The sequence below is a fragment of the Dama dama genome, chromosome 7, assembly GCF_033118175.1.
Source record: "Dama dama isolate Ldn47 chromosome 7, ASM3311817v1, whole genome shotgun sequence".
Lineage (NCBI taxonomy): Eukaryota > Metazoa > Chordata > Mammalia > Artiodactyla > Cervidae > Dama > Dama dama.
Genome location: NC_083687.1, coordinates 47,738,254 through 47,765,809, shown reverse-complemented (window position 1 = coordinate 47,765,809; position 27,556 = coordinate 47,738,254). Strand labels below are relative to the sequence as shown.

Sequence of the window (27,556 nt, the reverse complement as noted above, 5' to 3'; positions counted from 1 at the left end):
ACTACATCTCTCTTTTTTTCCGAAAAAACTTTTGGCCCCACACCATGGCATGTGGAATCTTTGTTTCCCCACCAGCGACTGAGCCCTGCAATGGAAGGAGGAGTCTTAACCACTGCACCACTGGGGAAGTCCCAAGCCTGCATCTCTTAATCTGGAGAACCGCTCATTGGTGAGCTTAGAGACCATACTTCAGCGACTCCGGGAAAGCACTGGTGAAGGTGCTGAGACTTCTACATTTAAATGAAAACTTATAAAAACGTGACTGGATAAAGGGAAATCTGAGCTGCTACCACGCCTCCTAATGATGGTTCCAGGATGGAAGAGTAAGAGAAAAATCTTCAGAAACCAAACCATAAGGCAGATAAATGCCCAGGGGGAAAAGCCCCTCAGGGCCGGGGTCTTGAGGGGGAGGGTGGCAGTGGTTTGGCGCGGATGGACTTTGACGAGCTACCCCATTTCGTCCTCTTTCCTAGTTACTCTGCGTCACGGCGCCACTTACTGTGGTTCCTTCCATTATCCTCGACGAATCCCACCACTGCAAAATCCTGTACTCGTTACCTCTGAGAACTTCCACTGCTCACTTTTCTATGTATATATTTTCCTGTTTGCTATACACATGCTTGCATAGACAGTTAAATCTGTACACACACCTCCAGGTAGAGAGCCGTAACCACAATCTGCTTAAGTGAACTAAGGTTTGCAGGGGGTATCAGTCCAGCCTTCCTCCCAACCCCGTCTCTAGACACTGCCCACCCCAAATCGTCAACATTTCTCCACTGTCATATTCTTCCCAAGATCTGGCTCAAACTTATTCTGAAAATCCTTCCCTGTTATCAAGCAAATTCAAGCCATCATCTTCTCCAGGTGTGTATGTGTGCATTCTTTGAAAAAAAAAAAGTGTTATCATATCACACTGATGTTTTTAAATATATGTAGACTTCATTGGACTATGAGCTTTCCCAAATCAGGGTACAAATCATACAGTTTGTAATAAGCACACAATCAGTATTTGTTGAATAAATGAATAATAATAGAATAAGTAAAGATTTGTTGAATTCAATGAATTCAAAAATTTAAATAGAGAGACAGGATAGAATTACTCACCAAACTGAAAATTTGTGTTTTTCCAGCTCCTCCAAATAAGATATATCTTGTGAATGGTCTTCAGTTTCTCCAGTTTTCCAAGCAGTTGGTTTTTCCTTCTAAGAATGAAATGAAATAAATGGGAAAAAAATTACCAAGGAGCACATAGAAAGTTTACCTGGTTTCAGTGACAATTTTCCCAGAATGACTTATAGAATCATTGGTCAGATTATTTACTGTTGGCATTTTTAATTATTCCATTTCTTTCCTGAGTAGCTTAAGGATTACTGAAATTCTTTAAAATATATGAGAGCTTTGAACTGTCCCAATTAAAAATATTTGATTTGCACACCTTACCTGACTGCTTACCATATGCTTTTGTAGTCATTTCAAATGTGATGGTATTTCTTTATAAGATGCTTAGATACTTTATTCAATCTTGCTGAATAAAAAGTTGAAACTGCTACCAAGAATTATATCAAAGATTTGGTTTACCCATCAACACTCTTGATTTGTTAAAATATAGGTGTTTTATGATAGAGTGTACTAAATTGCTTTCAATTTGGTTAATCTGCCAATATTTATCTCAATTGTTCAAATATACTCATGGTGACAATGCTATGCTGTATATTTCTTTGTATTTTTCACAACTTCTAACATGGTAATAAGCACACAGTAAATACTCGAGAGTTAGAGGTCATTTCACTAAGTACTTATGTTACAATAATGACAGTGGACTACCTCCAGATGCTAAGCCACAAAGATATATACCTGTTAACTCTAAAAAGAGCAAAAGTTTTCTGAATCTTAGCTTTTCATTTAAAGAATATTCAAGTTAATGTACTAAAAATCCTTTAAACTGGGTGTTTGGGAAGACATAAAGTCACAGACATTTGTTCATCTCCAAAGAAATAAACCCAAAGAAAATAAGAGTTTTAAATCTAAAAAGAAGTAAACATATACAGCCAAATTCCTAGGTTGAGTGAGTACCAGAGTGTGTGAATCCGTTAACATGAATATACTCTAACAATCTAAACAATTCATCAAGCACAAATATGAATCTGCACCTAAGAACTGATGCTTAAGTAAGACATCGTCAACACTTAAAAGACAGAAAATAGATCCTCTGACCCATTACAGCTCTTAAGTTCCTGAAGCCAAAGCAGATCATCATCATCTAAAAAAAAAATTCTTCCCTCAGCATTGTCTTCAGAAAGATGAATTTCTATACTTTAAGAGAGAAACTGGTGCAAATTTGTTCTGAAACAGCTCGTTTCACATAATATGGCTACTCAGAGTCTGACCCATTGCAGAAATCAACAGCAAACATGTAAATATCAATATAAATTGCTAGAATTAAAAATGTGATTTTCAAGTTCATGAGCTGAAAATTTGGTGTGAGGATTGCCATTCAAACAGAGCATCAGTGAGGAAGCAATAAATGTGCACTCTGTTAAACACAACACCAAAAGAGAGCCAAGAAGTGTTTTAAAGAATTTTGAAAAGCTAAAGTGTATCGTGTTGTAATCACAAGCACACCAAGTGGTGGTCAGAAGACACTCATTCAAGTCTTCTCACCACTTTGGAAACTCAAAGTCCCTGAATTTGAGCTTTTTAATCTGAAAAATGGAGATATTTGTCTTGTATAGATCACAGGACTTTTTATGAAGACCAAATGATATAATAGCAATAAGGTTCTTTCTGGGGATGGAAAGGATAGAACTTAACATGCTTTAGAACACTAAGGATCTAAGCAGCATATGGTACAATGCAATAAATACCATGGGTGAAGAACATTAGCTGAAATATTCAATAGAGCATTTAGCATCCTTTCTTCAGCATTTAGTACAGCATTTCTATGAAGCTGCTAAGTAGAAAATACTATAGGAAGATTTAAGTCTTAAGGTATTATTAATTTATTAATATTAAGATTTTAGACTTAAGATATTAAGTCTCAAAGTTGTCCAGCTCATGAAATGAAAGACCCATTTAATTGTGTTCTATGATAGAAAGCAGGCTTCCCAGATGCCTCAGTGGCAAAGAACCCTTCTGCCAATGGACAAGATGCAGGAGACGCAGGTTCGATCCCTAGGTCAGGAAGATCCCCTGGAGAAGGAAACGGCAACTCACTCCAGTATTCTTTCCTGGGAGAATCCCAAGGACAGAGGAGCCTGGAGGGCTACAGTCGATGGGGTCGCAGAGAGTCAGACACGCCTGGGAACCCAGGCACTACATATTGCTACACGATAGAAAGCAAAGTCCAGGATCCCCACCTTGTCGTTCAGAGGTTTTTGCCCCTAAGCAATAACTCCTTCCATGGACCATTTGGTTCATGAAGCAGGGTGATGATGTTGGGACCGATGAGAAGGTCAGTGTTTGGGGAGAAAGAAAGCTGACAGTTCACGGGTCAGGGGCATCAGGGCAGTGGCGCTGGGCAAACCACTGTCGCGTGGGACTCTCAGGCTCCGCGGAACAGTGGCATTTTATTCTCCCAGACTCTTTACAGGGTCTTTGTGCAGAGCTCTGGGGAGCACTGTTCATCTGCCCATCTGGCCAGATGAAGAGCAAGGGGATTGTGTCATCAAAAGGGAGAGCCTTAGAAAGAGGAAATAGTGAATAAAGAGCTGAATCCTGGGGATTACGGATGCTTTTGAACTGCCCTGGGAAGACGAGATGCGAGCAGAACCATTTTTAAGAAGGCTGGGGAGGAAGGTCCGGGGTGGGTGGACTGTGTTCAGAGGCATGTGTTTACAGGGTCACGGGATTGCACATCAACAATAACACCACCAAACACCAGGTGCCTCTGAAGTATCAAAGCAAACGCATATGACATCACATTCAGTTCCACCAGTGTTGTTATATCATCTAAAAACTAAAAACCCACAGCCCAAATTAAATCCAGCCTAAATCCTGAGACCATCCAGCAAGAATATTATTTCCTCTTTCCTTAATTCATTTCTGATGTGTGTTCCAGAGAATTTTTCAGGACAGGGTTTCTATTAACATCAGTAGCATCCAGGGAAAAACGAGGTACTCATGTCTGGCTGAGAAGTTCAGGATTTACCCAGAAAGACTCCTTTGGGTAACTAACCCCCCGGGGTTTCTGTTTCTGAACTCTGGATGACAGCTAGTATTCCTGACCACCTTGGGCCACACCTTGTAATTCTTTTCTCACTGTGTAAATAAATTTGAAAAACAAATGCTTCCCATGTGACGTTCAACATTAACCTCAATTTCCCCACAGCTACCCTATCGATTGCCTGAGTCAGAGTCTTTAATATCAACTGAACATTCAAATTAATTCCTAATACTATGAGGAGAGGTAGGTAATGGCAACCCACTCCAGTATTCTTGCCTGGAAAATTCCATGGACAAAGGAGCCTGGTGGGCTACGCGTCCGTGGGGTCGCAAAGAGTCAGACATGACTGAGTCACTAACAATTTTACTTTTCATAGAGGCTGTAACATTTTTTCCTTCCCAGCGAATTGTTCTTGGCTTCCATATCCTATTCCTTGTATTAAGATTATAAGGCCCAAGAAGTAGAAAACATACACCTGACTGAAAGGACAAAGGAATAAAATTTTGATGTATTATTTCGTGATAGATACAAAAATGTATTCTAGAAACAGTCTGGATTCAAAGTGCAGCTATATACTTGTTAACAACATTATTTTGGCTAAGTTACTCCATCTCATGCCCCCTATTTTTCTCACCTGCAAGACAGGGAAAACTATGTCACTAGAAGTATCTATCCCATTAGTTTGTAGTGAGAGTTAGACAGTCATTTGATGTGGAGGACCTGAGAACATTTTCTGGCATCAAGTAATTTCTGAGCACTCAGTAAATGTTACCTTTCACTATTACAAATGTCACTAAACTTTTGATTTCTTACGCTTTCTTCTTCTGCAATATAGAAACAACCATAATTATAAATGCTGTGAAGTTGTCTTCTAGTCATTACAAACTCATGTATTTGATTTGATGGTGGTCCACTATTTAGAGGTGGAAACATCAGACTTTAGAGAATGGCATGAAAGTTGGATCTATAGATCTGTGTTTATTTAGTTAACATACTTTAGAATAAAGGTAATGACTCAGATAATTTGTGTGGGAAAAGGCAGGGTTGAGAGAAATTCTTTTACTTTAATTTTCTAGCCAGACTAAATTTTCTGAATATTTAAAACTTGAAGTCATTTGGTCTCTGTAGATACAGATTTTGGAAAAGGTTAGACATCCAAAAATGGGATCCAGTTATACCATAAAATTAATTTAACCCACATTTGGAAACCCAGGCTGAGTAATTTGTATAAATTTATCAAGATAGTTTCTGGATAGACTTCATGGCAGCCATGATCATGTCAAAAAAACAGCACAGTCAGCTCATTTTCTAATCCCCTGCTCAAGCTGGAAAGTCTTGTATTGTAGACTAGTTAATTTAGCTAAAGCCTTCAACAGCTTAAAGTCTGATTCAGATGCAATAAAAAATATTATTAGCATTACTGATTTCACAGACATCACCTGCTTTAGCATGTCCATACTTCAAAACCTGCCTTGAAGACCACATTACTTTCTACCTGGAAATATATTTTAAGAAATTATAGTCAGTAATCAGGACCGCCATTTTCATGGCCAAAGCCAACTTCGATAACATTTATCTTGCCTTTATCTTACCTTATTGTGTAATTCATGGTCTTCTTTTGAGAGACTGAGATCACAGTCCGTAGGGCAGGGACTAATTTTATTAGAAATGCTTCCTAGGGCTAAAGACAAAAGGTGGAACAAAAATTACAGATTTTTACATCAGGGGACATGTAAGCTTACACTGCTGAAATCTAAGAGTTTATATAAAGGCTGACAAATGGGGGTGAAAGAAATAATTCCCTGGAAGCTCTAAGTTGTTATATGCTCCCGGTTTTAATTCAGTCAATGCATGAACTTCAAGTAGAGCCCTACACCATGGGGATGCAATTTACAAGGAGCAGCTGTGTGTGATCTGCTTCCTCCCCTCATCCGGGTAGGAGTCTCTATCCTCAGGTCCGTTTCTGTGATCAAGCTTACAAAGACATTTCTCTGTGCCTCACACCAGCGTTTCAACATCAAACCTTGAGACCAGGAAGTTCAGTTATCGGTGTGTCCCCAGCACTTCCCGCCTGAGCAAATTTTATCATCTTTTGCACAACTTATTTTATATCAGGGTTTCTCCACCTCAGCATGAACCCCATTTTGGAATGGAAAATTCTTTTTTGGTGGGGGCTGTTCTGTTTTTATAGAATGTTTTGCAGCATTTCTGGCCTCTACCCTTTAAATGCCAGTGGTCCCCTCTACCTGAAATAGAAGGCCTCCTCAACAAATGTTTCTTAAATTACAAAGATACATCAATACATAAGCAGGTATTACTTTAGCTTTATGCCACTCAATCCATTGGCTTGACCTCTCCCTTCAGTGACCCTCTGTGCTAAACCCTATCCCCAGCATCTCGTGACAAATACCCTGGTCCAGAGATTGGAGTTCCTCAATAGAGCCACAGCTTTGACCAAGAGGTGGACCCAAAATCATTTTCTGAAAAGATGACATGGATCATAGATGGTGAGCAGCCACAGCCTTGCACCCTGTCCTCTTCTTCCCCTCTAGAGATCGAGTACTGCCAATCTCAACCCTTTGGAATTGCTTTTGGGAACATTTTTAGATGAGTTTTCCATAGTGTAAAATTTTCAGGACGTGGTCTCCATGTCTGCATCCTTTGGAAAACTGTGCCTCCCTGAAGATGGCCCAGCTAGCCTAATGAAAATTCTCTAGGTTTTTTTTTTCTAATAGTGCCAGTCTACTGAAGAAAAATTCTTTCAGTTTTTCCTCATCTGAAAATATCTTTATATCAACCTCAATTTTTGAGGGTTTTTTTGCTATATACAGATTTTTGAATTGACATTTTTTTAGCATTTTAACTTGTCATTACACTGACTTTTGGTCTCCATCGTTTCAGATGATAATGTCAACTATTTTTCAGATCATTGTTCCCCTACATATAATGCGTTTTTTTAAAAAAGAAAAACAACACTTTAACTTTCGATTATGATGTTCTTAAGTGCAATTCCCCTTGCATTTATTCTTTTGAGGTTCACTGAGGGTATTCAATCTATGAGCCAATATATTCTTTAAAATATGGAGAATTTCCAATCACTACTTGTTTAATACATTTTTCTTCCATATTATTACCCTCTTTCTTTACATAAAACTCTCAATACATATATGCAAAACTATGTGCTATGACCTCCTGAATCTCTGAGCTCCTCTTCATTTTTCTTCCATCTTTTTATTTTCTGCATTTCAAATCAGTTAACTTCCTTTAATTCTTGGATTTTCAGTTCCGTAATTTCCATTTGGTAATGTCTTTTACAGTGTCCACATTTCTGCTGAGATAATCTGACTAATCATTCATTAAGAACATATCTTCCTTTAATTGCTTGCAGGTAGTTTTTTTTTTAATTTATGAATATATTTATAACAGATAATTTAATGGCTTTTCCCAGTAAACTTAAAATCTGAATTATCTTACAGTCATTGTCATTCACTTTTCCCCTAAGGTTTATATTCTCCTGTTTCTTGCATGTCTAAGTATTATACATTATACAATATACAATATAATGGACATTGTAGAAAACTCTAGATTCTGTTATCTCTCTTGAAAAAGTGTTGATGTTTTTTCCTACTACACAGTTCAATTACTGGCTAACTTCATTAAACTCATGTAGGCTTAAATTTACATTTTGTTTAAGCATGTCTGTAAAACATGTTTCCAAGTCACACTAACTTACCAGGACTCCACCTCAAGACTCTAACCCCTCTGCCACTCTTGTCAGAACTTTGTTTTTGGCTTTGAGGGGGCAGATTTAAAGTAAGTCTCTCAAGAGCGTGGTCTTTATTCCTAACATGCAGACTTCTGGCATCTCAATTTGCCGTCAAATTGAAAATGAGGTATTCACATGGCTCTCCTGACTTGAATGCTACCTCTGTTCCAGCTCTATTATTTCTGTTCTATTCCCAGGTCCACAGTCGTTACTTAGCAAAGCCAAGGACTCGTGGGTCGGGGGTGGTCCCTGAATGACTCCTGGGCTCCTCTCTACACACCTCCCTGCTCTCTCTCATGCTGTACATTCTAAACTTTGTCCCCCCAGCTCAGTGGGACTTTGTCTGCTTGGATTTCAGTTCACTGCTTTAGAGTCAGAATTTTTGTCCACGTAGACAAGTGGGATTTTCCTCAAGAGTTTCTCTTCTCTCTGGGATCAGCAAGTCTTGTGCTTCCTAATGACCCATGCTCCATGACAATTAAAACATTAAAATGTTTCATATCTTCTCTCTAGTTTAATGGTTGATTATAAAAGAATTAGTCTGGTACCAGCTACTCTGCCATAGTTAAAACTGAAAGTTGCAGTGTTGTTTATTTTTTAATTAAATGTAGAAATGGATACATAAATTTGTCACAGGGGCTTCCCTGGTTGCTCAGTGGTAAAGAATCTGCCTGCCAAAAAAAAAAAGAATCTGCCTGCCAATGCAGGAGATGTAGGTTCAATTTCTGGGTCTGGAGGATCCCCTAGAGAAGGAAATGGCAACCCACACCAATAATCTTTTCAAAGAACTTAGTTCTTCAAATCAGGTGCCTAAGAATGAGTCTCAGCTTCAGCATCAGTCCTTCCAATGAATATTCAGGACTGATCTCCTTTAGGATGGACTGGTTGGATCTCCTTGCTGTCCAAGGGACTCTCAAGAGTCTTCTCCAGCACCACAGATTAAAAGCATCAATTCTTTGGCACTCAGCTTTCTTTATAGTCCAACTCTCACATCCATACACGACTACTGAAAAAACCATAGCTCTGACTAGACGGACCTTTGTTGGCAAAGTAATGTCTCTGCTTTTTAATATGTTGTCTAGGTTGGTCATAGCTTTTCTTCCAAGGAGCAAGCATCTTTTAATTTCATGGCTGCAGTCACCATCTGCAGTGATTTTGGGTTCCAAAAAAATAAAATCCGTCACTGTTTCCACTGTGTTTCCCCATCGATTTGCCATGAAGTGATGGCACCAAATGCCATAATCTAGAGGCAGGAGAAGGGGACGACAGAGGATGAGAGGGCTGGATGGCATCACCGACTCAATGGACATGAGTTTGAGTAAACTCCAGGAGTTGGCGATGGACAGGGAGGCCTGGTGTGCTGCAGTCCATGGGGTCACAAAGAGTCGCACACAAGTGAGGAACTGAACCAGTATTCTTGCCTGGGAAGTCCCATGGACAGAGAAGCCTGGAGGGCTACAGTCCGTGGGGTCACGAGTAGGACATGACTTAGGGACTGAACAACAACAGAACTCGCACCCATGTTCATGTGTTGGTGATACAGATACAGGTTAATTACTTTGAAAGTCCACTTTATTCTATGGAAACTCCATGCAGATCTGCTGGAAACTCCCAGCAGATCACCTGACACTGGGAAAAAGATAAAATGTTTACAAATAACAGTAACCTGCTGATGCTTTTGGAATGTGTCAGCTGGAATCACCCAGAAAAGAATAAATGAAGCAGGCATATTTTTAATAAAGCATGAGGTGCACAAGGAAAACACTTGTCAAAACTGTATAATGTTTCAGTGCCCTATATATATATATATGCACATGTTTATAAAAGTGTTTTCCCTGTGTTGTGTTAATCTTTTTTACTTGGCATATTTTTAATGGTTTTTCCAAATGACCTTTGTAAAATTAATCAAGGATCTGACACTGTCCTTTGGAGAAATACAAAGAAAGAATGCTGCTTATAATAATGTTTGCATGAAAAGCAGCCAGAAAATGACAAATCAGAGAAAACACGAATACTGAAAAACATTAGAGCCTGAAAGTGGAACTAACTGAAAAATGTTGCCTTTTCATCAGTAATATTTTTGTGGGTCTCTGAGATTTTATTTTCCTTTTATTTTCTAAACCACTGTTTTTATTACTAGAGATCATATGTATTTCTCAAAATAATTTGCTAAGTAAAATATTCCAGTTTTTCAGGAGCTCTAATAGTGAGAAGCATCTCAAATTAAAGATTAATAAAATGTACAGAAAGCATGTGTAAAAAGTACAAATACAGAAAACCTAGAAAAATGCCTGCAATTAGACAGGATGGAAATCCAAAAAGAAATTAAATGTAGTTGTAATACATTTCCTATTCTTTTCTTTGAGAAAATTACTACTGAAGTGAGGAATTTTTTTCCTCCTGTAATTTAAATGTTAAACTGCCAGATGTGTGTCTTATGCTTGAAGAGTTGAAGCTTTGCATTATTTAGCATATTAAGAATCACAGAATTTTAAAAAGGGCTCCTTTATTGCCTGGAGGTTCTAATTAAGTAAACCTTAGCTTGGTACATTTAAAACTTGCAATACAAGAGATTTTGTTCTTTTTTTCCCCCCATAGTCAAGTCACATCTATATGATAAATATAGAAAATCTAAGATGATATAATTTTTCTTTTGTGTGAAGAATTAAAGCTATCTATTATTTTAAGAAGTTTTTAATAGAGGCCAGCAATCTAGAAGACAACTCAGGATTCAAAATACTTTTTAATCATTGCAAGTTGCTTTCCTTATTTATACCAAAGAATGTGTGTTTCATAAAGGCAGTTCTATACCATCAATCTTACTTTCTCTTCCTTACTTACTCTGCCTCTGCTAAGACCTCAACTACTCTTCCCATGTTAGACAAAGACAGTGCTAAGAAGCAACAAGAAGATCATAGATTTTATTTGGATATTATGTTTTCATGCACTTCTCCATGTGTGATTATCTGTGTTAAATATCTGATCACACAGCACTAATTAGCTGTCCTTTCAGCAGTTTGTGAAGTTTCAGCAGCTAAAGCAAAAACAATAATCAGATGGAAGCTCTATGGGTGCCCAACATTCATAAATCATTCCCTTAAATACAGTTATTTTTGCCATTTTACAAAATGTCAAAGGTGTCAACTCTGTCCAAATATACCGCTTAACAGTAACTATTTTAGTAAATTGACTTGAAATGCATTCAGCTTACTGACAGTTAGAAGCACATAATCTAGTTCACAGTACAAATGAATGGTTTAAAGGCCAAAATAAGCACCAACGTATGAATTTTCAATGACATGTTGCAATGAACATGGCTTCAACCACAGACCAAAATCTTAGCATTGTTTATCTACAGCAGAAACAGATGGTCATTTTTTTTTTAAACCTGGTTGTTCATATCTGATTTCTAGTTAAGACAGTAAATTTTAACCACTTTCAAAATAATGGTCGAATATCTATTTGAGGATGTTAACAGTGAATAACCAGAAACTATATTAATGCAGGTAATGAGTTGATAACATTCTCTGCTAGCATGTATGGTTTGAACCTATTAACAGTAACTTCTTGGATGCTGCCAACATAAACAGACAAATGTTGGCCATCATGTCAAGGAGCAAATTCCATCTTTTATTCATGGGAAAAAAACAAATGAACAAACTGATCTTTAAACATGTAACTGTTGACAAAGGGCATGTACGATAGAATTGGAGTTTAGATCCAGTTCAGTTCAGTTCAGTCGCTCGGTCATGTCCAGCTGTTTGCAACCCCATGGACTGCAGCCCGCCAGGCCTCCCTGTCCATCACCAACTCCCGGAGTTTACTCAAACTCATGTCCATTGAGTCGGTGATGCCATCCAACCCTCTCATCCTCTGTCGTCCCCTTCTCCTCCTGCCCTCAATCTTTCCCGAATCAAGGTCTTTTCAAATGAGTCAGCTCTTTGCATCAGGTGGCCAAAGTATTGGAGTTTCAGTTTCAACAACAGTCCTTCCAATGATTTAGCCAGGATTATTCTATCTAAGGCCTTCCCAGGTGGCATGAAGTGTTAGTTGGTCAGTCGTGTCTGACTCTTTGGGATCTCGTGGACGGTAGCCCACCAGGCTCCTTGGTTCATGGGATCCTCCAGGTAAGAATACTGGAGTTGGGTTGTCATGCCCTCCTCCAGGGTATCATAACCCAGGGATCAAACCCAGGTCTCCTGCATTGCAGGGGGATTCTTTACCATCTGAGCCACCCAGGAAGCCTTTCCCAGATGACATAGTTGGTAAAGAATCCACCTGCCAAGGCAGGAAACCCAAGAGATGCAGATTGATCCCTGGATTGAGAAGATCCCCTGAAGGAGGAGATGGTAGCCCACTCCAGTATTCTTGCCTGGAGAATTCCTTGGACAGAGGAGCCCAGCTGGCTACAGTCCACGGGGTCGCAAAGGAGTCGAACACAACAGAGTGTGCACACACACACATTCTCCCTAAGCCTAAAATATTTAGTGACAGGTAAAGTGCCCATACTATTTTATGAATTGATTTCTTAGAAGTGTTAAGAAGCTTAATGATATCATGTTTGGGGATGTTTTAATATCAGCAGCATCAGGAATGCTACAAAACTATTCCTACTTTCACTTCTATTCAAACCACTAAGCCTCAACCTATCCACACAGAACCTCAATCCATGTGACACTTTGATACCACTTATGAAGACCAGCAGTTAGTTGATTGATAATAATATGGCATATTTTATACAGTATCTTTCAATTTATTAAAACAGTATTTTTCAGGTTTATATATGTTACTTAATTCATGTAATTTTGATTACTTTTATTGCCAGCACAGACCTATAAATATTTCTGCTATCATATCAACCAGTAGTGATCACTGAGTATTTTACACTTGCAGAATATAAAATAGATGCACATATGCATGTCTTGCCTAATAAAATATTATTATAATATAACAGCAGGGAGATATTTGGTTATTTTTTCCAAGAATAATTTTTAAATATCACCCATTTCTGCCATCCTCAAAAAGACTGAATCTTTTTATGGAAGTTAGCTTCTTTCTCCCTTTTTCTTAAAAATATTAAACTCTTCATCTTAAGCACAATGAAAGAATTCAGAAATTTTAATATGCTGCTCAAGAGCTTTCCTTGGTTATCATCAACTGACACTTTCATTGAACTTAGAACACCCAAAGCTACTGAGAACAATAAATTATTTTTTCCACTAGTAAGTCCCTATTATTAAGAGAAGATTAAAGGTAAGGATAGAGGGAGCCATTGCCCAATACTGAAATTAAGTAGGATATAGACAGAGCCAAATCTGTTTTTCACATTATAATAACTACCACAATAACACGGGGTGATTTGGTGAGCACCTACTTACTACTTCTATTACACTTCACATAAGTTATTACTGATCCTCAAGCAGAGCCTGATATCTCCCCTTTATATGTGACAAAGCAAAGAATCATAGATTGAGGAACTCGGCAAAGGGCATTAAATAGTAGGACTCCAGGGTGTGAATATAAGGCCGTCTAACTTCCATGTCCACGTTCTATTTCCCCCACAAAAATGTGCAGAAATCTGCATTCTCTGTCGATTTCTTTCTTGCACATTCCCAGTAGGTAGACAGATATTAGGGGTGCTTATCTCAGAAAGGGAAAAAAAAAAAAAACTTTGATTCAACATCCCAGTTGCTGACTTTTAGCTATTCATACAAGGGAGAAAAGGAATAATACAATCTTGAAGAAAAATGATGCTAATGGCTAACTTTTTGAGTTCATACTATGTACCAGGCTTTATAGGTTTCAATGTCTCTAGTTAGTTACTAATTTTAAACTCTTCTCAGAACTGTATTAAAACACTTCAGTGAGTACTAGATTATACCAATTCAAATGTTACTTCCTTCTTTGAGGATATGACACTAAGTAAAGTTAACCAGCCACAGAAACACGTGTATGGTTCCACTTACATTAGGGAATTAGAGCAGCCAAGTTCAGAGAGACAGAAAGTAGAAATGGTGATTACCAGGGCCTGGAAATAGGGAGAAATGGAAAGTTATTGTTTAATGGCTACAGAGTTTAGCTTTGACAAGATGAGAAAATTCTGGAAATGGAAGAAGATGACAGTGATACAGCATTGTGAATACACTTAATGCCACTGAACAGTACATTTAAAAATGGTTAAAATGGTGAATGGTGTATTATCTTTATTTTGCCACTAAAAAAAATGTTTACTTCCATATTCCTCGAGCCCTAAATGAAATGCTGGAAAAAACTTTTGAAATGCTGTAAGACCACCCAAACAAAACTGAAAACTCAGAGGATTTCCAGTTGGGAGCAAATGGCATACCCTTGTTTCTCCCTTCTCCTAAGTATAAGTATAAACCCTGGCAATAAAACAGGAGGCAGACAAAGGAAATTCTGAAAGATATAAAGAGGAGGGAGAGGTGATGAGGGACCCCAGAGCTGGAGCAACAATATAGGACAGGGCATCTTATGTGCCCTCAGATCCCACCCAATAGAGGAAGGGAATCCAGACCCAGCATCTCCAGCTCCATCCTATCAGCAAATAGTCCAGGAAGGAAGTCCCACCAATAACATCAGGTGAGTCCAGCAGCATGGAGAACAAGACAGACCAGAGCCTACTGGAATTAGCAACCACAACATGCTGTCTCCTTCTCTGCTGCCTGAAACAGCCCTCCTCCACCAGGAGACAACAAACAGATGGCTAAGTGGCACCAGCAGGGGAATTCCACCACAACTAATTCCTAGACCAGGAAGTTTCCCTACATCCCGAGGCTGGGACTCCCTTCCCCACCCAAAGGCACCAGGTGGCCAGCCCTGGGGAAGCCCCTTTGTCCTCCCAGGTATCCCCCAGGGTCCTGGGGGTGCCCCAGATACACAAGCTGAATCATGCAGACCAACACAGCACTTTTTTCAACCGCTGAGAGAAAAAAAAATTGTCAACTACAAATGTCCATGGACATGAGTTTAAGTAAACTCTGGGAGTTGGTGATGGACCGGGAGGCCTGACATGCTGCAGTCCATGGGGTCGCAAAGAGTCGGACACGACTGAGCGACTGAACTGACCTGAACAAATCCTATATCCAGTGATTATCTTTAAGGATAGAAGGCAAAATACATATTCAAGTGAAAGGAAACTAAAAGAATTTGTTGCTAGACCTTCTCTTAAATAATGGCTAAAGGAAGTTCTTCAAACTGAAAGGAAATCATAAAAGAAGAAATCTTGGAGCATCTGGAAGGGAAAAAATGAAAGAAATTCAGACAGAGCATCAAACAAGAGTATATGCAATACACTCTTTATCCCCTCAGTGGTTTTATAAATCATATATGATGATTGGAACAAAAACTATAACACCACATGTACTCAAGACAATGATATTTAAAAGTGGTCAGGGTAAAGGGGCTGAAGTGGAAGTAAACTATGTTTGACTCAAAATGTAAAATATTGACACCAGGATTTATCTCAGAAAACAGATAAATTACCCATGGATATTGCCATACCCAGAGCAACTGCTATGAAAACTACACAAGAGATTTGTTCAAAAATTATAATCAAGTCAAGATGGAGTCCTAAAAATGTTCAAGTAATGCACAAGAAGGTAAGAGGAACAGAAGATGAGAAGCAGGAGAAAATCAGAAAAGAACTACTAAAATGACAAACTTGGTCCTAACATACCCATCCCTTCAATGCAACTGTCCTGACTACACCAATTAAAAGTCAGATGCTGCAGAGTGAATTTTAAAATATGGTTTAATTATATGCTATTTACCCCCAAAAATACTTCAAATTCAATGACAGATTAAAAGTTTAAATGCTAAGATGTCAACATTCAAGATTAGACTGATTTTTCTAAGAAGCTGAGTTGCAGTACCTGAAGGGACAATTTCTTTCCTGACTCATTCTAAAGGAAATATTGACCTGTTTGACTCAAAATTCCATTTTTCTAATTTATATTTCCTATTTCTTATTCCCAGATGGCATTAGTGGTAAAGAACCCACCTACCAAGGCAGGAGACATAAGAGATGTGGGTTCAATTCCTGGCTTGGTGAGACCCCACCCCCCCCGCCCCCCCCCCCGGAGGAGGAAGTGGCAATTCCCCAGTATTCTCACCTGGGGAAATCCCATGGACAGAGGAGCCAAATCTAAGGGATCCTTGCCCACAGTAGTAGATATAATGGTCATCTGAGTTAAATTCACCCATTCCAGTCCATTTCAGTTCACTGACTCCTCAAATGTTGACGTTGACTCTTGCCATCTCCTGTTTGACCACTTCCAATTTGCCTTGATTCATGGACCTAACATTCCAGATTCCTATGCAATATTGCTCTTTACAGCATCGGACTTTACTTCCATAATCAGTCACATCCACAGCTGGGTGCTGTTTTTGCTTTGATTCCATCTCTCTTTTCTTTCTGGAGTTATTTCTCCACAGATCTCCAGCAGCATATTGGGCACCTACCACCCTGGGGAGTTCATCTTTCAGTGTCCTATCTTTTTGCCTTTTCATACTATTCATGAGGTTCTCAAGGCAAGAATACTGAAGTGGTTTGCCATTCCCTTCTCCAGTGGACCACGTTTTCTCAGAACTCTCCACCATGACCTGTCCATCATGGGTGGCCCTACACAGCATGGCTCATAGTTTCATTGAGTTAGACAAGGCTGTGGTCCATGTGATCAGTATGATCAGTTTTCTGTGATTGTGGTTCTCATTTATTTGCCTCTGATGGATAAGGATAAGAAGCTTATGGAAAAATCCTGATGGGAGAGACTGACTGAGGAGGAAACTGAGTCTTGTTCTGATGGGCAGGTCCATGCTCAGTAAGTCTTTAATCCAATTTTCTGTTGATGGGAGGGGCTGGGTTCCCTCCCTGTTTTTTGAGCTGAGGCCAAACTATGGTGGAGGTAATAAAGATAATGGAGCATATTAAAAAGCAGAGACATTACTTTGCCAACAAAGGTCCGTCTAGTCAAGGCTATGGTTTTTCTCACATCATGTATGAATGTGAGAGTTGGACTATAAAGCAAGCTGTGCACCAAAGAATTGATGCTTTTGAACTTCAGTGTTGGAGAAGACTCATGAGAGTCCTTTGGACTGCAAGGAGATCCAACCAGCTCATCCTAATGGAGATCAGTCCTGGGTGTTCACTGGAAGGACTGATGCTGAAGCTGAAACCCCAATACTCTGGCCACCTGATGCAAAGAGCTGACTCATTTGAAAAGACCCTGATGGTGGGAAAGATTGAAGGCAAAAGGAGAAGGGGATGACAGAGGATGAGATGGTTGGATGGTGTCACTGATGCAATGGACATGAGTTTGAGTAGGCTCTGGGAACTGGTGATGGACAGGGAAGCCTGGTGTGTTGCAGTCCATGGGGTTGCAAAGAGTTGAACACGACTGAGTGACTGAACTGAACTGAATTGAACTAGTGGAAACCTGCTAAAGACTTACAGAAGTACCTACGGGGTGTCCTCCTAGGAGAAATGCCTTTTCATGTTCCACTTGCATGAACCATCTAAAATGGGCAACCTGGTGGAATCAGAGAGCAGCCCGGTTGGATGCAGGGGCTGGGGAAGTGGGGAATGGGTATATGCTAATCAGTGAGCCTAAAGTCTCAATGATGCAAGATGAAAGAGTTCTAGGGGGCTGCAGTAACAATGCTGTACTGTACACTTAAACATTTGTTAAGAGGGCAGATCGCATGTCGTGCTATTACCACAATAAAAGAGCATTTAAAGAATGAAAGAGCCTGTAGTAAAAACCAATATCAACATCGTAAGCCGAAAAGCTCTGTCAGATGGGCTGCCGCTGGGTCACGTGTAAGGAGCAAACTCCGCCTACTTGGTCATGGTTTCTTTCATCACAATTCACATTTAGAAGAAACAGGTTTAAAGTGCATTTTGTCCTTTATTTCCAACTTACCCTGATTGTATATTCAGCTCTGGAATGTCCAGATTGAATAGTGGGACCAGAGACAAGCGTGTCTTGTCACAGGTCCATAGTAAGCCTTCCTTCCTAAACTGCTGCCCCAAGGGCTTTTTATTAATGTTCATATTGGGGGCTTCCCTGGTGGCACAGTAGTAAAGAATCCACCTGCCAATGCAGGAGACAGTGACTTCGATCCCTGGTTCCGGAAGATCCCACATGCCACAGAGCAACCAAGCCCGTGTATCCCAACTACTGAGCCTGAGTTCTGGAGCCCGGGAACCACAACTGCTGAAGCCTGCGCTCCACAACAAGAGAGGCCACCGCAATCAGAAGCCTGAGCACCGCAACGAGGGTCGCCCCTACCTGCCGCAGCTAGAGACAAGTCTGCACAGCAATAGAGACTCACAGCCAATAAATAAATAAAATTACTTTTTCTTAAATGTTCAAATTGTTCTGGCCTCCTAGATCAGTTTCAGCATCTCACATTCAGTCAAGAACCATGACATCATTCACCGTCTATATCCACTTCTGCAAGATCATTTTGCAAGGACATCTAATACTGAGACGCTGAGTATCTGCAGATTAAGTGAGAGATTGGCCGAGAAAAAATGGGAATTATTTTCATAGACAGCACCTTTGTGGAGTGAAGGCTTAAAATATAAGGCACACTTGTAGCTGTTCACAAGTTTGTCGAAACAGATTAAGGATCACACACACACTCGAGATGTGTGTGTTCAGGAAAGAAAGTTCATTAGCCCTGCTCTAAAGACAACAGTCAGAAAAGTGTGTATCTTGAAAAAGATTTTCAACTGTTTCAAAAAGAAAAAGAAGTTCTTTAAAAAAAAAAAAAAAAAAAGACTTCGTTAGTAGCTCTAAAAATATGGATAACTTGAGGAGTTTTGAAACAGTTTGTGCCCATCGACAAGAATAATAGACCAGTTTGAACGATAACACAACCCCGTTGCTTTTTTATGTTCCTTACTGCACTGTTTAATAGCTCAGGTATAGAGGCAAAATTGACTGTGATGAATATATGAGACCAAATAAAATGCTGAGGGTGTAAAACATTCTGAGAACACAAGTTGTAATCTGACGTCGTCGAGCTAATCCACACACATTCTGTAATTAGAAACACATTGCAACAGAGCAGCAAACATATATTTGTACTTTTCCCTCCGACCTTTATTTTGATCATTCACATGTGACACATACATTTTTATTGCCATTTCTACCTTAAAAAAAAAAAAAAAAGGATTTTCAAAAGGTAGTGCTAACCTCTCCCTCCCCCAGTGTTTTGAGCCTTTCTGAATTATCGTTCGGTTTTCTCTGCTGAAAGGGAATGACGCGGCAAAGATTCCAACCTGCTGGAAACGTTTTCAGCTCATCTCATCTCCCTGTCCCCCAGGCCCTCCCCGCTTTCTTTGCGTTAAACTGCTTCCCCACTTCCTTTCCATCAGTGGGAACACTTCCCTTGTGGGTGTCAGGATCTCTCGGAGGGGTCAGGGGCTGCCCCGCAGAGGAAATGACAAGCTGTGAAATGGAAAAGAACAATTCCTTCCACATGTTCCTTTGCTCCTGGAGCAGCCGAGGTTGTCAGCTAGCATCACTTTGGAACCAAGCCGGGCTCTGCATCGTAGTCCTGTCAAAACTAATTTACGATTAAAGACCTGCATGACTGTTTAAAGCTTTCTCAATTCCAGCAGTTTTTTGAAACGACTTGGAGATCGAAGTGGTTCAAACTAGAAACCGTTGCTGCAAATAACCCGCAATGGTGGAGAAGCCTACAAAACTGAAGTTGAAAACGATTATTATTTTTTTCTTTTTTACTAAATTTGTTAAAAATGCAAGCCTTACTCTACCTCCAATTGACATCTGTGCGGAATTTCCCCAGCCGAGCCCCAATTTGGGGAGTTTAATGTTGCAGCTATTGGAAGTCTTACTCAGTCTGTAAATAAAGTTACAAGGTGACAACTTCATTGATCTGTAAGAAGGAAGGGAGGACGGAAGAAAGCACCAAATGCAGAAACGAAGGAGGGAAGAAGAAAAGAAGCAAGGAAGGATTTACCTTGAACACTGGATGTGTAAAAAAAAAAAATGATTTAAATTATTTTAAAATATTTTGAAGCATTTCTATGATTTTAAACCTTTTATTTTGGCCACACGGCATGCAGGATCTTAGTTCCCCAACTAAGAATCAAACCCGTGCCTGCTTTCCCAAATCCATCCCTGTGTGTACCCAATAGTTTCAAACACACTTTGTAGCATTCTAAGCCCTTAACTTTTCTCATGGATTTTCTTTTACCCCAAAGAAATGTGAAATTGACACCTATCTCCCCAGGTCATACCAATACGAGATTTAAATGGGATTGTATTAAAAAAAAGAAGTTCAGGCAAGCTTCAATAGCCTTCAGAAGCTTACTCATTTGTCTCCAGAAGCCCATGAGCTACCCTGAGCTCATGTTCTCCTCATCTAACTCGTCCCCCAACGCCTCTATCAAACCTCAAGCGACAGAACTGTAGTCTAAAGAACACAGTACATGGCTCTCCAGTTCTGGCGGTCCAGTGGTTTAGACTTTGCGTCCAGTACAGGTGGTGAGAGTTCGATCCCTGGTCGATGAGCTAGGATCCCACATACCTCATGGCCAAAAGACCAAAAGGCAGAACAGAAGCAATATTGTAGCAAATTCAATACAGATTTTAAAAATGGTCCATATCAAAAACAAAATCTTGAAAAAGAATAGAGTACATGTACACAGTATGCCTCACTTTCTCATGAAATAGTATGTACCATAATATACAGCATACTCCTGGTCTCACAGAATTTCAATGAAAAGTGTTTTTTAGCAGGTTAGTGAGTATTTCCATGCAGTTCCCCTCTTCCTGAGAATCCCACTGTGAGAAGACTGAGATGGGGAACAAATCTGATTGGCAGATGGTATCTATTTCCCACCATCACCCCCTCCCCTAAAAACCCAATCTTTGTCACTTAGCCAACTGTGTCTGTTTCACTTCTCCAAGGGTGAAGTCTCCCCCGGGGCCTGCAGGTAAACAGGGTGCTGGCAGGCCCTCCCCTCATCAAGCCAGTGTGGGGACATACATCTCAGTGGTAGAGTGGGGGAGGCTCCAGTGAGCCCCTGGAGGTTGAGGATTTGCCTCTTATTTGGGTTTATAATCACACAGCATTTAGCAGCATGTTTTGTTGCTGGTGATTCCACAATAAAATTCTCCTGAACTGAATTCTGCATCACAAAACATATATAGACCTTGCCAGAGACCATCGTTCATGCGATGTAGGCACATACAAAACAAAATTGTCAAGCAGAACAAACGTTTCCCTAGTCTGCCCCCTGAAAACTAAAGCAGCCTAAACCCAAAAGTTGCATCATGGGCCTTTTTTTTTTTGGGGGGGGGGGGCGGACCTTTTATTCTTCATAAGTATTTTCTGGCCTCAGGCGTCCACTGATTTGCAAGACTGATCCCCACTTAAAACATGAACTGTGGGATTAAAGTCAGAATCACCTTACTGTGTATGTGTGTGTGTATGTGTATGTGGGTGCATATGTGCATGTGCATGCACACGTGAAATGGTAAGTGAACATTAAAGTCACTTTTTCAGAATCTGGGGACTGCAGTGGATCCAGCAGGTTACATATGGAGCCTATCAATGTAGGACAGCTTGTAGAAGATCATAAACATATTTTTCAGATAGAAACTCTGCAGCCATGAACACACCACGTGCCCACCCCTCCCCTAAGGTTCACTCCTTTCATTGCAAATAGCCAGAAAGCCATCAAGCCGGAGTTTAATAAACTTTTAATTTGAAATGAATTACCACATGTTGTGTTTGTTTACCCATTATTAAATCTCCGAGCAACATATCAGTGGCAGAAACAGCATACTGTATCACATCCCTGATAGATTAGAAAACAAACCCGTGGGGGATATTAGCTGCTAATACTACATCTAGGAAACCTCCAAGAAAAATAAGTAAATATATGCACTTGTAGCAGAGACAGGCATTCGAAGAAATTTTTGTTTTGTTTTTGTATTACTCTATTCAGAATAAGGGCAGAAGTTCCCTCTGTAGTCGTGCAATGTGAAACTTGTATTATCAGTCTCTGACTAAGGGCAGAGCAAATGATCGTCTGCCTTTTCCAAAGCACTTTCCTAAAGCATGAACGTGTTCCTCTCATGGTATGTAGTGTTCTTGTATTGGATATGTCAGTATTCACAGTTCTTGGAGTGTCACCTATCCCCCTTTTAAGGGAACTGGGGCAGCCTTCTAAAAGCCAAGTTCAGAACACAGGGAAGTAGGTGTGGAAAATATAGCCGCAGTACCCCGAGGAAGAACTAGAAAGCAAAAATGATCCGGTGAAAAAATGGTCTAACAGTAACTGCCTCTAATCTTCCACGCCGCGTCCCAAAGCCAGGTTAAAATGTCAGTATCACTGAAATATAACCGTTGCAACAAAACGTACTTCCTCAAAAGTTAAAAATTCTAAAATAAGATTTCATTTCCATACTGAATCGTGAAACATTAGGGGAGAACAGGGAAGGAAGGGGAGAAGGAAGGGAGGGAGGAAAGAGAGAAGAGAAGAAAAGAAAGGAAAGCAGAAACTCACGTGACACATGCGCGTCTCTCTGGGTCCCACAAGGCAACTTCAGAGTTGACTGGATCTTTGAACTTGAAACTTGAACAAGAAATAACTGCATTTTTCTATTTTTTATCTAATGGAATCATAATCATTTCTTGTATATGTCTTGATTTATCCATCCTATGTTAGGAAGATGATCGTCGACCACCAGAAATGATCAGGACTTGTTCTTCTCCTACATCTCAGATCCCCAGGATAGCTATCCTTCAGTTAATTTATTTTCACAGAATGAGGGCATCCCAAACCCTCCCGTTGGAGGGACTGACTCATCAGGTTGGACGTAAAGACAAGAGGTGGGTAAAAGCCTTTCTCTGGCAGACAGGACTGTAAGACTTACATGCAGTGTCCTCGAATGTCCTCGACAGAGCAGCCATGCAAAGCATTTTGGAATGAGGCTAAACCTGCCCTTTGAATGTCTGTTTTCACCTCTGTCCTTTTCCTGCACTCTCTGTCTTTCTTAGAATGCCAGTCATTTAGGTTCCCAACCTCTCCACTTTCCCCTCATCCACACTAAGCATGTTGAACGCAGCACACCCACTGTCATCCACCTATGATATCTGCACTAACATAAAAAAAAATCAACCATAGTCCATCTGCTGTCCATCTGAAACTATCACAGCATTGTTAATTGACTAACAGTTCAGTTCAGTCACTCAGTCGTATCTGACCCTTTGCGACCCCACGGACTGCAGCTCACCAGGCTTCCCTGTCCATCACCAACTCCCAGAGCTTTGCTCAAACTCATGCCCATAGAGTCAGTGATGCCATCCAATCATCTATCTCATCCTCTGTCATCCCCTTCTCCTCCTGGCTTCAGTCTTTCCCAGCATCAGAGTATTTTCCAGTGAGTCAGTTCTTCCAATCAGGTGGCCAAAGTATTGGAGTTTCAGCTTCAGCATCAGTCCTTCCAATGAATATTCAGGACTGATTTCCTTTATTAGCTATACCCCAACACAAAATGAAGATTTTTAAAAAAGGAAGAAAATAATGGTGGAAATTATAATAGCAACACTATATGGTTGGAATAAACTTTTTAATTTTATTTTTATAAAATAAAAGCTATTGATTTTTTAGGTGCATATCAATGTTTTACACAATAATTGAATTTATATTGTTTTAAATTTAGCAAAATTTCAAGACATAAAATAAGAGGCAATAAAAATTTCCTTTAATATAGCCTGCTAAAAATTAACCTATTAAACTGAGAACAAAAATAATTTTCTAATAATGTTAAATTATTAAAGATCATTTAAAAACAAACTCTATGAGTGTATAAATGTACTGATCACCTAATTGATCCCATGAAATAATTTAAAATTTGCTGGCATATTAAGTGCAGCACTTTCACAGCTTCATCTTTGAGGATTTGAAAAAGCTCAACTGGAATTCCATTGCCTCCACTAGCTTTGATAGTTCCACTATCATCATCCTGAAAGATGATGCTGTGACAGTGCTGCACTCAATATGCCAGCAAATTTGGAAAACTCAGCAGTGGCCACAGGACTGGAAAAGGTCCGTTTTCATTCCAATCCCAAAGAAAGGCAATGCCAAAGAATGTTCAGACTATCACACATCTGCACTCATCTCACATGCTAGCAAAGTAATGCTCAAAATTCTCCAAGCCACGTTTCAACAGAACGTGAACCATAAACTTCCAGATGTTCAAGCTGGATTAAAAAAGGCAGAGGAACCAGAGATCAAATTGCCAACATCCGTTGGATCATCAAAAAAGCAAGAGAGTTCCAGAAAAACATCTACTTCTGCTTTATTGACTATGCCAAAGCCATTGATTGTGTGGACCACAACAAACTCTGGAAAATTCTTAAAGAGATAGGAATACCAAACCACCTGACCTGCCTCTTGAGGAGTCTATATGCAGGTCAGGAAGCAACGGTTAAAACTGGACATGGAACAACAGACTGGTTCCAAATTGGGAAAGGAGTACGTCAAGGCTGTATATTGTCACCCTGCTTATTTAATTTATATGCAAAATACATCATCGAAATGCTGGGCTGGATGAAGCACAAGATGGAATCAAGATTGCCAGGAGAAATATCAATAACCTCAGATATGCAGATAATACCACCATTATGGCAGAAAGCAAAGAACTAAAGAGCCTCTTGATGAAAGTGAAAGAGGAGAGTGAAAAAGTTGGCTTAAAACTCAACATTCAGAAAACTAAGATCATGGAATCTGGTCCCGTCACTTCATGGCAAATAGATGGAGAAACAGTGGAAACAGTGACAGACTTTATTTTCTTGGGCTCCAAAATCACTGCAGATGGTGACTGCAGCCATTAAATTAAAAGACACTTGCTCCTTGGAAGAAAAGCTATGACCAACCTAGACAGCATATTAAAAAGCAGAGATATTACTTTGCCAAAAAAGGTCCATCTAGTCAAAGCTATGGTTTTTCCAGTGGTCATGTATGGATGTGAGAGTTGGACCATAAAGAAAGCTGAGCACCGAAGAGTTAATGCTTTTGAACTGAGGTGTTGGAGAAGACTCTTGAGAGTCCCTTGGACTGCAAGGAGATCCAACCAGTCCATCCTAAAGGAAATCAGTCCTGAATGTTCATTGGAAGGACTGATGCTAAAGCTGAAACTCCAATACTTTAACCACTTGATCCAAAGAACTGACTCATTGTAAAAGACCCTGATGCTGGGAAAGACTGAAGGCAGGAGGAGAAGGGGACGACAGAAGATGAGATGGTTGGATGGCATCACTGACTCAATGCGTGAGTCAGAGTAAACTCCGGGAGTTGGTGATGGACAGGGAGGCCTGGCGTGCTGCAGTCCATGGGGTTGCAAAGAGTTGGACACGACTGAGTGACTGAATGGAACTGAATAATTTTAAAAATAAAAAACTCACGGGGATAAGGAAGGATAGAGTGAGACGAACGGAGAGAGTAGCATGAAAGCATATACACTACCATATTTAAAATAGATGGCCAATGGAAATTTACTGCATGAATTGGGGAACTCAAACCAAGGCTCTGTGCCAACCTAGAGGGGTGAGAAAGGGTGGCAGATGGGGGGCAGGTTCAAACAGCTTTAATCACTCAGTTGTGTCCGACTCTTCGCATCCCCATGGACTGTAGCCTGCCAGGTTCCTCCCTCCCATGGGATTCTCCAGGCAAGATGACTAGAGTGGGTTGCCATGCCCTCCACCAGGGGATCTTCCCAACCCAGGGATCCAACCGAGGCCTCCTGCATGGGGTTCAATTTCTTACCATCTGAGCCTCCAGGGAAGTCCGACATATGCATATCTATGGCCAATTCATGTTGATTAATGGCAGAAACCAAAGCAATATTGTAAAGCAATCACCCTTCAATTAAAAGTAAATGAATTAAAAATAAAAAATCAAAGCCTTAAACCTATTAAATTCCAACCTAGAATGCTTACAGTCAGTTCAAAGGTGTGCATGTTGAGAACAGCACACTCTACAAATTATTCGCAAAACCCAGACTGTGACATTGGTCTCCTCCTATTCTCTCAGGCTGCAAGTATAGTCAACCTAAGTTCTCAGGTGTGACGAACAATACACATTAATCAAGGCACTTTATAGAGTTGGCATTTATTACCTACCTTCAATATATATCTCTTTTCTAATTTAGTTTCTCAAATATCCATTTAAAGCCAGTTGACAGAATTCAATACATGAGAATTCTATGTGTAAAATTTCAACATAGCATGTCCAGGTACACATGACTTTATAAAATGCCACTGAATTCTCTGGAGGTGGCAGTGTCTCAGTAATCACTTGGTGGTAATAATCGTTCACTTGTAGAGAAACAGGACAGATGCAAATATAACAGCCCAGGGCTTGTGCTGAAATTGTCTGTTAGGGAAGGAAGCGGGGTTCTAGAAAATGAGTTGCAGTCAGTGGAGTTTTACTTGGCCCAACAAGGCAAAAAGTCTCCAAGGGATTTGGAAAACTCTGGGCACAACTAAAGAAACTTTTACCACCAGCAACTGAATATGAAGCTCTGTGCGGCCCAGTTGTTAGGTAGAATGAGACAAGGAAGATGGATGTCATCTAGGATGTTAAATAGTTCCGATTTTGGGTTTGATTATAGTAGGGTTCTAGCATCCTTCTGAAACACCGCTGTTTTCCTGAGTCTTGCCCTCATCTCAACACTTCCATCATTCTACACACTCTCTCAGTTTGAAACCTGCCACTCAGCAGACTCAGCTAGAGTCTAGGTGTTGATACCTCTCCACTGGACATATTCTCCTTCCCAAACTTCCCTCTCTCTCTCTCGTTTCACATGCATTTTTCCAAAGATCCCCCAAACATTAATACTTGGATATAATGTAGAAAGTTCAAACTCAGTAGGTCCAAAACCAAGTTCACAGCTTTTCTTCTAATCCTGTCTTTACCCCTTTATTTCTTGTTATTTGCTGGTTGATATCCATATCTATCCATGGTATAAAATAAAGAAAGAAAGAATCATTCTTAATTCTACTTCACCATCCATATCCAACTAACAAGGATACTCTTATTCTTAGTCCAATGGTCATTCTGTTACACTTCTTTAATACTTCGACAGTTTACACTCTCTTCTCCAGCTTTACTATCTCTGCCCTAATTTAGATCCTCATCTGTTGCCTGAACTGCTACAAACTTTTCCTAACTGATCTGTTTCTAACCATGCCTTTCTCAAATGAATCCTCCTGAAACTTACCAGAAGGATCTACCTAAAACAGAAGTGAAATGCATCACTCACCTTCCTAGAATCCATCAGTAGCTATCCATTTAATACCTGTTTTTCATCAGCCACAACAGACATGAGAATATGGTGGAGAAAACAGTGAGGGAACATTCATATCCTAGAGTTTTATATATGTAAAAATGATCTACCAAAAGTGAGAAAAAATAGACTTTGCAGGCATGCAAAGACTAAGAGAGTTTACCATTCACAGATTCAAACTTTAAATTAATTACTAAAGATTTATTTCAACCAGAAGAAAAATGGAACCAAACTAAAGACATGCTATATTAAAAATATTATAAAGCATCGATA

General features: G+C 39.9%; 1 protein-coding gene across 1 annotated transcript in view; it reads right to left on the bottom strand.

The window, feature by feature from the left end:
- Window positions 1-27,556, bottom strand: part of LOC133059330 (uncharacterized) — a 231,626-nt gene that overhangs the window by 113,981 nt on the left and 90,089 nt on the right. Inside the window, 1 exon segment of the mRNA XM_061146304.1 lies at window positions 1,105-1,202. Coding sequence (XP_061002287.1) covers window positions 1,105-1,202 — 98 coding nt within the window.